Source organism: Ailuropoda melanoleuca, chromosome 2 (genome assembly GCF_002007445.2).
Source record: "Ailuropoda melanoleuca isolate Jingjing chromosome 2, ASM200744v2, whole genome shotgun sequence".
Classification (NCBI taxonomy): Eukaryota; Metazoa; Chordata; class Mammalia; order Carnivora; family Ursidae; genus Ailuropoda; species Ailuropoda melanoleuca.
The window spans coordinates 99,384,647-99,394,254 of record NC_048219.1 but is presented as its reverse complement, the minus strand read 5'-3'; the positions used below and the strand labels follow the sequence as shown (position 1 = coordinate 99,394,254).

At 55.3% G+C, this 9,608-nt stretch overlaps 1 protein-coding gene across 1 annotated transcript in view; it reads left to right on the top strand.

Moving 5' to 3' along the window:
* Positions 1-9,608, top strand: part of INHBB (inhibin subunit beta B) — a 16,842-nt gene that overhangs the window by 3,476 nt on the left and 3,758 nt on the right. Inside the window, 1 exon segment of the mRNA XM_034641973.1 lies at positions 9,103-9,404. Coding sequence (XP_034497864.1) covers positions 9,103-9,404 — 302 coding nt within the window.

The window sequence follows — 9,608 nt, the reverse complement described above, 5'->3', positions numbered from 1 at the left end:
AGAAAGACAATTATATGATTTCTCTCATCTATGGAACATAAGAACTAGGAAGATCGATAGGGGAAGAAAGGAATAAAGAAAGGGGGGGTAATCAGAAGGGGTAATGAAGCATGAGAGACTATGGACTCTGAGAAACAAACTGAGGGCTTCAGAGGGAAGGGGGTGGGGGAATGGGACAGACCGGTGATGGGTAGTAAGGAGGGCACGTATTGCATTGTGTACTGGGTGTTATACGCAACTAATGAATCATCGAACTTTACATCGGAAACCAGGGATGTACTGTATGGTGACTAACATAATATAATAAAAAAACATTTAAAAAAAAAAAAAGAATGCTGTGCTGGACCCTGCAGGCTCTCAGGAGGGCACTGATGACAGCATAGTTGTCCGGTTTCAATGGAGACAGGTTCTCGGGTTTTCAGGGAGACAGGAGCTGACTAAGAGAAGCTTTCTGGAGGCAGTGGCCCAGTGTGGACAGATTGTTTCCTGGCAGCAAGGCTCTGCAGGCCAGGCTAATAACATAAGTAAAGATAAGAAGGGGTGAGGCAGGCAACGTGACCAAGTATCCTGGTTTGTCTGGGACAGTCCCAGTTTTACCATGGAAAGTCCCATGTCCCAGGAAACGCCTTTGCCCAGGGGAAAGCCAGGATGATTGGTTATCCCAGAGAGACACGGCCTGTCCCGGTCACTAGAAGTTGCTCTCCGTGGCTGGAGGAGAGAGAGGGTATGAGTGAGTGGCTGGGGCCAAGGAAGGGGGTTCTTCATCGAAAGCCGGAGAGGGGGCAGGGGCTAGACGAGAAGCCCCCCGTAGGCTTCGTGAGGAATTCGAACTCATCCTTGGTCGTGGAGAATCATAGAACAAGACTGCAGGGTAGAGGTGCGGTCGTAGCAAGAGCGAGCTCTTCCTTGGTTGAGGAGCGGTTCTTCCTACGGGAACACACAAGGAGCTAGAGCTCGACAGCCTGGTGCACCGTGTGCTGGGCTTGGCTGCCACTGCTCCGTCTCCAGGAGCAGCACGTCTTGTACCCCGAGGCAGACAGGGATAGGCTGCCGCCTGCGGAAGCGGCCCACACACTGACCCCCGGCCCTGGAGCAGCCAGCCCAGAGGGGTGTCGGCCAGTCAGATCCCCCCTTGCCCAGGGCCGACGCTCACAGGCAGTTCTGGGAGTCACCCTGCTTCTTCTCAGCGGCTCCACTGGAAACTCTGGTGGAGAAGTGGGTTGCCTCCCTCTTCCTGGCCACTCTCATTCTGCAGACCACGCTTTCTCGATGCTTCCAGGGAAAGTCATTCCAGGGGAATTTGGGGAATGTTTTCTTTCCGTGGCTGTGGTGATGTGGGAGAAGCAAGTGTGCCTGGACAAGCAGCTTTCTAGTCCAGTGGGTCCAGTGGGTGGGGTGGTGGCCATACCGCCAAGGGTAAGGACCTGTCTTAAAGTCTGACATGCCCCGGGGGGAGCATGGCCCCAGTGCGAGATGCCTGCCATTCCAGATTCTTCCTTCTCCCTCTCTTCCTCATGCAAACACAAACTCCTATGAGTTCTGCCTTCTAAGTGTCTCTTGGAGTCAGCAGTAAAGTTTTCTAGGGCAGGAAATGTCCTTAATATTGTTTTCTTTGCTGTTCCTCTTATTGGCGAAAGCACCCTGAGATTGGTGCAAACATGCCGCCACCACCGGCACCCGTGCTAGGACCTGCACACTTCAACCCACACAAACCAGCACACATCCCCCACAACATCCATATACACCCATCCCGACACACGTACTCCAACACCCGACCACTGAACACCCCATACACAACACACATCTCAACACGCCTATACCCCGATACACACAGCACACACGTACCCACACTAACACTAACGCACACATCCCAACACACACACACACACACACACACACACACACCCCATCCAGTCCTTTGAATTCAGCTCCTTTTCTGGCTCCCCACTATCCCATGCACCCAAACTCATGGGCCAGTTTGGGTCCCCATTTCCAGCTCTCCGTCTAGATCCCCCAGGCAATCCTTTTCCCTGCAGGATGTCCCCCTACAGATCGCCCCCTATGGTCTGCTTGCCTCTGCTTCTGGGTGTCAGCCAGCTCTGTCTCCCACATGGGCAGGCTGCCCTGCTGCAGAGCCCCCCCCGCCAGGCCTGGATCAGGAGGGGTGGTGGTCTGCGTTCGGGTCCACTCGTCTTCCTTCCCCCAGCAGTTTGCTCACTCAGACACTACCCACCTGCTGGCCCCATCTGCCAACTGCAGCGCCCTCCCCAGGCCTCCTCGGGGACCACTCTGCCACCCTTGGCCTGTTTGGTCCCCTCTGCTCCTGTAGCCCCCAGGCTGTGTGACACCACCCTCTCCTGGCTTTTCTTCCACCTCCCCCACTGCTCCTTTTCTGCTTCCTTTCTTCTTTTTCCTCCTATTCCCTACTAGGGGGGTCACCCTACCTCAGCGGTAAGACACCTTGTTAGTTAACATTGGGTTAGGCTGCAAATAACAGAATCCCCCAAGTACTGGTAGCTTAAACTCCCAAGGTTTTCTTCTCCTGTGTAAGAGAAAGAGCTGAGGAGGGAGCACAGGGCTGGTGTGGCTGGTACGGCCCTGAAAAGTCACCATGACCCCGATCCGGTCCTCTTGCTCCGACATCCTCCGTTGGCGAGGAGTCTGCTGTCTGGAACGCCCTTGCCAGACCCCCCTCCCTGACCCTGACCGGCTCTGCCCTGCCTCTGCCAGGGTCGCTCCAACCCCCAGGGCTGGCCCCAGCGAATTCTCCAAGTTCCCCTCTTCCCTCCTCCCTCTGCAAATCCCACAGCGCCAGGCCTCTCTCACCCCTCTGGTCCTTACACACCTTCTGCGTGGCCCGGGGTCCTGGCCTTCCTCGCTAACTGAGCCGAAGGCAGGCCAGTATCCGAGTCCTCTCATTGCCTGGCACAGTGCCCCGTTTCTCTAGGTTCTCTGAACAAACGCATTGCATGATGAATAAAAGAATACTTTCTGAACAATGGATGGCAGGATCCGGAAGGGTGGGAGATGATGCTGAGCGCCCCCAAACCCAGAACGTGCCCTTGTGGCTGGGAGGGTTAGGTATCCCCCGTACGTGCAAGATAAGTGAGTGTGTCCATGTGTAATTCATAAAGGATTCTTGATTAGCTGAGCTCAGGTAGATGACGGTTTGACCACATTATTTACAGGGACAAATAATGTCATGAAGGGATTTTATAATAATGCATATTCTTAGCTTCTTTTGATGAGTGATAGTGAATGTCAGTTGATGAGTATTTTAGTATCTGTGTCCCTGATGAAAGCCAAGGCACTGGCAGCTTCTTCTTTTTATTTTTAATTAAGTTCCTTGCTCTGTGCTGTTATTTCTGAATCAGTAGGAAGTTGTGGGGGTATGAGAAGCATTAGGCACTCTCAGGGAGATGAAGGTCAAATGGAAGTTTAACAGTTTGTATTTCTTCATCCTAAAGGTGCTTGTTCCTTATTGATCTCATCTATCTGTCTATCTATCTGTGTATCTATCTATCTACCTGTCTGTCATCTAGCTATATCGGACTATATCCATCTAGCATCTGTCTCATCTTTATACCTTTCTTTTCCTTTTTCCTTTTTTGAAAAGGTGGAGAAGGGCAAATCCCCACAAATCCCTGGCTTAAGACCAGCTTGCATGAAAAAACTCTGGGCAGACAGTCTCCACTGGCAGGGGGAGCCCCGGGGAGGCTGCCTGTTAGCCTGAGCTCTGCTCTTGGTTCTATTGGCACAACTAATGCGGACCTACTCTGGGCATCTTTTACCAACTTGGAGAATGAATGCAAAATAGGCATTTGTCCTTCAGTAGGCCAGAACTAAAACACTTTACCCCCTTCACCGTGAAGTCTCCTAATTAGATATAAATACGTTTACCCATCAACACAAATCTGATCATTCCCGTTTCACTGATTTGTTTATTTTCTCCAGCATTTCAATCATGATCTAATGTATGGGAAAGGAAAGGTAGGGAAAGAGCTGAGTGTGTTTGAGCCCAGGGGGATGGGTGAGAGATCCCTCCTTTCTTGGATTAGCACCTGACTGGGGGGGGGGGCTGGATTATGAAGTGGGGGTGGAGAACACAGAGGCATTACTGGGGAGAGCAGCACAAATGAGTGTGTGCCTGCCCACCGTCCAGTGCCAAGGCTGCCCAGTGCTGGGCCGGAGGGAAAGTGCTCAAAGTTCGGAGCACTTGAAATTAACACAGCTTAACGAGCCAGCAATAGGCCTGGGCTGGGCCCGGGATTGAGCTGGTAATGGGGGGGTGTCGTACTGACTATTGGGAATAAAGGTCTTCAGCTTTCATATACATAAATGAATTAACCCGTTTATTGGTTTTGTTTAAAAAGTAGGATGTACAAGGATGTCTTGTCCATACCCGTATACAAGAGTCATTTCCTTGTTTTTTTTCTGTGTTGCTCCTATCACCCGTGAGAACCTAAGAAATGCTATGTTGGGTTGGCCGTGCGGGTTGTATTTTTGTTGGTGGCTCATTGGACAGGTGGGTCACTTTTCATTCTCCAAAGACGTGGATGCAAGCATCAGCTCTGGAGTTCAAGAGCGGCTGAGAATTGGGGGACGCTATTTAAGGAGGGTTTCATGCTTAGAGTCAAGTGTTCCTGAAAAGGACATGATGGGGCTTGGGGACCCAAAACAAGGAGACCTTTGAAATGCTCCATTTTTCCTGTTAGTTGCAAAATAACTAGCTCCTTGGGTTCTTGCCACACATGGGCACACAGGAGCCGCTTCTAGGACCACTCAGGGCAGAAATAGGGTGGGGGGGAGAATCCTCGGCTCTTCCTGCCTCGCCCAGCCCTGGTGTTTTGATGGAACGCACCCAACCCTTCCCCTTTCTTCTTTTTGTCCTCACTGCTACCACCTTCCCTTTGGCCCTCATCTCCTCCCTGATGGGCTGGCTCTCTGTCTTGCTATAATACCACCAGTGTCCTCCTAAAACACTCTTGCAAGTGGTCACATCCCCTCCCCGCCTTATCACATCTTTCCGGGCCGACAAGGCACTCCTGTCCCTCCCAGTCTAGCTCCACCGGACTTGCTCTTGTTCCGCACCTGGAACATATTCGCATCACGCAGGCTCCTCTCCCGGATGACCTTTCCTCTCCCATGTCTGCCTGGAAAATGCTTCCTCATGTTTCAAGGCTCAGTTCAAATCCTGCTCCCTCTGAGACTCCTGGCAAATGCAGGCTGTTCCTTCTCGTTCCCACTGTGCTGCATTATCCCAGTTAGCTGTCAGTTCGTTTGCGTATTGGCCTCCCCAGTAGACTGGGGTGGGGTAACAAGGGTAATGACGTTGGGCTTCAGCTTTGCTGTACTGTCAGCAGCTAGTTCAGCGTGGTTACTGAATGAATGGGAAGGGATTCTGGGCCAGGACTAGTTTGTGATTAACATGTTGAAGTGGGATACTAACCAAATGCTATACTTAGCGCCTCAATTTTTCTAGAAAATAGACCAATGTGGACAGCCGTCCCTATGGGCGCTGTTGAAATATTTCCCGAATGTTACAAAACATGTTAAATCCTACTCTGGAACAGCCTCTAAAACCTTCCCGGATGAAGTGGCAGGGGATCCCCCGGGTCCTGTCAAGCCAACTTCTTCCCAGCACCTCGGTCTGACTGAGAATGGGTCTGGGGACTCCCACAGTGATTTCTAGGATTCTTGCTAACAAACAAGAGATGTTAGGGGATTGGTTGCTGAGAGATTCCCCTGAATAGAAACGACTAGAGAGGGAGCCCTACAACCAGGTTTTGCATTGCAGCCTGGTTTAGGGACTGGCTGGCAGCCCGCGAAGGCGGGTCAGCATGCTTATGCCTGGTGGGAAGCAGGAGGGAGCACACCTGTGGTGGTCTTTCCCATGTGCAGGCCAACTGGAACTCGGGAGTCTGCATGTGAACCCCAGGCCCATTGATCAGACCACGTTCCGGGGCCTCAGCTCCTTTGTCAGTTACACGGGATGAACGGACTTTAGTTTGTCAGCATTCCCAGAGCAGGGCTGTGCTGGGCGCCAGGCAGCTACAGGTGAAGGGCACAGAGGGTCTCGGCCCTGGAGCTCCTGAGTTTCAGAGGTGACAAGCGTCCCTTCCCAGGCCACAGCAGAGCTGAAGGAGGCGGATAGCTGCTGGGGTCCTCCAAAGGTGGGCACCACCCGGCAGCCCTGATGAGAAATCAAAATCACCTTCCCATGCCTACTCTCTTGTGTCAAGGACTTGCCTCCGTGACCTCAAAAGCATGAGGTGGCCTCAGGGGGCATTCTGAAGGGATTCCATGCTGGCGTCTGAGCTTTTCCGAGGGCCAGCTTGGCTCCTGGCCCCTTGGGGGTCCCCATGGCTGTGTCCCGCTTCGCCCTTGGCTCCAGCCTTGTTCCTCTCACGAGTCTTGAGCTGCCAGGTGGACAGGATGTCTCGTCTGGTCCGGCATGTGGCTCCTTCCATTCAGACTGAGCCACTCCAGAGAGGTGTGTTGTGGGACAGTGATGTCTGGCCACAGAGGGAAAGTCAGCACCAGGTCCCCGAGCCCAACTGTGGGACAGGCCACTCTTCAGCCCACATCTCCAGTGCCACTGGCGTGAGGGCCTTCTCTTCACCCTGCACCCTGCAGGGGCCACGTGGCCAAGAGTTGCACCTGGGTTCTCTTTTAGCAAACGAGTTCTGAGGCTCATTTACGGTGTGCTTTGTCACCTGTGGACATTTTCGGTGTCCCCAAATTGTCACTTAACTGTGAGTTATGCAACAACACAAAACAAAACTTTTGTGAGAGCACACGCTCTGCGCCTCTCAGAAGAAGCCCTCTTACGGTTTGTGTGCCCGGATCCATAATGCCGCCATGTTTCCTTCCTGCCTTCCCTGCAGGCCCCGAGCTCCTCGTTGGCGGCAGGGAGCCAGCATTCTGTGGCGGTGTGTGTATTGGGGGGTGACCCGATCCTGCAGAAGGGCACTGGCTCCAGCACTCATGTGCCTTATTGTATTCAAAACTGACAGGCGCAGTCACGGCCCTGGCTGAGACTGAAGGCTGAGGTCACCAGGACAAAGAGAACGGAGCCCAGTGCTAAAAGAGGCTTTGAAGCAACAGGAACAGGTCCTTGCCCCTCAGTAGGAGATGGGGGGCTCCCCCCGCCAAGCACAAGGTGATCTGGAAGAACTCAATTTACACCCTTGGCTCCTGTGGGCTGGGGGATCAGCAGAGGGCGGGATAATCCCAGCTTCTCGAGCAGATGGTTTCTGACTACCACTTGACCCAGTTCCCTCCCAGCAGATGACTGGCAGCAGGGCTGACAGCTCTCCACCAGGGGAGCAAAATATGGACCCTCCTCTCAACCTCCTCTTCCCTCCTCTTCCCAGCAAGGCTGAGGTGGCTTCCGCCCCTCCAGGAGCCAGGTCAATGGGCAGGATGTTGCCTCTTCCCAAAGGTGTGGAGCGCCCCCTCCCTCCCAGCCCTGTCCAGCCTGGGTGGGGCTCCCAGTGAGAACGGTGTAGCCAGACAGGCAAGGACGGCTGTTGTGAGGGTACTGGGGAGTGTGGGGGTGCTGAATTCTTTACTGGCTTAATGACTTATTCATTCATTCATTCATTCATTCATTCATTCATTCATTCATTCATTCAATCAACTAAGCATGAGTTCAATAAGCTGCGCCTGATCGGGCATCAGACAGGGCCCACGAGACCTGGTCCTTGTCCTCCAGGAGTCCGGGGCCCCACAGAAGACACAGACAGGTGAAGAGTAACAGCCAGGCACTGGGCCAAGGAGCCTAATATGGCAAATAACTACTCAGGGCACAAGCGGGCCATGTGAGTTTCACCAAGAAGGAGAGAAGGGGCTGGGTCTTTAAGACAGAAGGAGTTTGCCAAGTGGTTGGTGGCTGTGGTGTTGGAAAGACCCAGAGAACCGGAGCTTGTGTGCCTGGTGGAAGATGCAAGCAAAGCCGTGAAGGTGGGTCCAGCCTGGTTCAGGGCCACCGGGCAGGGCCACGGGGCAGGTGTTTCCACCTCCTGCCTGGAGCTTGCAGGCTCCACAGGCTCCGGGATCAGGCAGGGGGTGGAACCAGAGGCCAGAGAGTGCTGCGTGTATGGGAACAGCAGAGAATTGGGCTCCGGAGACAGCCCCAAGGAGGCAGAAGGAATGCCATCTTGGGGACCCTCCTGGGCGCCTGCTTCTGACTTCCCCTCCGTAAAGCCGTGCCAGCTCCAACGTTGCCCTGCAGGGCCAGGCACCTTCACGTCGGTTCCTCAGATCGGGAGGGAGGGGGCGCTCGGCCTCCAGACTTGTGGGCCTCAGCAGGGCTGCAGTCGGGCTGAGCTCCACAGAGGCACAAACGGGTCTGAAGCTCGCCGCCTGCAGCTCCTCAGCTCGGGAGAGTGGGGACCGCTGAGCTGGAGGCCACGCTCCAGCTCCAGTTCCCCCAGATCCTTGAAAAGCCAGAATGACCTCCCACCCTGCTTCCACCTCACAGTCCTGCCTGTTGAGTGGGTGGGGGTCTGGGCGGGGAAGGGGACTGGGCAGGATGGTGGCGCTTGGCCTAGAGCGCTGTGCCCTGTGGGCATTGTCGTGCTACTCCGCGCCCAGGTGGGGGCGTAAGGAGGGACAGAAGGAACGACTGCATTTGGGGTTCTGGATGGTTTGGGTGTTCTGTGTTCATTGCCAGGGTCGCTTATGGGCCACCCAGGAACTATGCCTTAGAATCACAGTGTATAGGGTTCTGTGAGGAGCTTGACCAAGTTACCTTGTTTGGGGCTCCCAAGGTGTGACACAGGTGTTACTGTCTTCCCCCATGACGGATGATGAGATAAAGACTAGAGAGGGTGAACACTACCCAAGGTCACTCCTACAAAGCTGGCAGTGGCTAAGCCCCCGCTGGAACCCGGGTTTGTCTGAGACTAAGATCGACCACTTGGGGCAGGGAGGCAGTGGTGCCGGAGATCTTGTCAGCTGCGCAAGTCCTGGGGCTCGGAGGCCTCCCTGCCGCGAGGCTGGTTCCCCACACAGTCGAGGATTTCCCTGGGGCTTGGAGCAGGCAGAGGCAGCGGCTGGCCAGGCCTCCAAGGGCCACCTCCTCCTCTACCCCTCCAGCCCGCGGGGCCCACGCCTCGCCCAGTGCTCCGGCGGCCCGGGGCGCTCGGCTAGGGCACTGCAGCCCGGGAGCGACATCCACCCGCGGAGCCAGCCCGCGGCCGCACCGCTGCCCCCGCCTCGCCAAGCTCGAGAAGGTGTACCCGTGGAGGGACGGGGGCGGCCACGGCGGCGAGAGTTGCTTCTCCCGGTCGCGGAGGGCGGCGGCAGGGACGAGGGCAGGGCCTGCGCGACCGCGGGGAGGGGGCAAGCACCGGGATCCCAGGCCAGGAGCCAGTCGGTGTCGCCTGCCGCCCAGCTGGGTGAGGGTCCGGGGCGCCCACGTGGTGGGAAAGTTTCGAGACAGCAAAAGTGGCCGGGCATTGCGGGGGTGGGGGGGAGGGGAGCGGGCCGGCTTGCCCCTCCTTCCCGCGAAGGCAGAAAGGAAAAAAACGGGGGGAAGCGGGGGTGGGCGTGGGGAGCGGGCGGCAGCGACTTGAACAGATTCCGCCCCCCCCGGGGGGGGA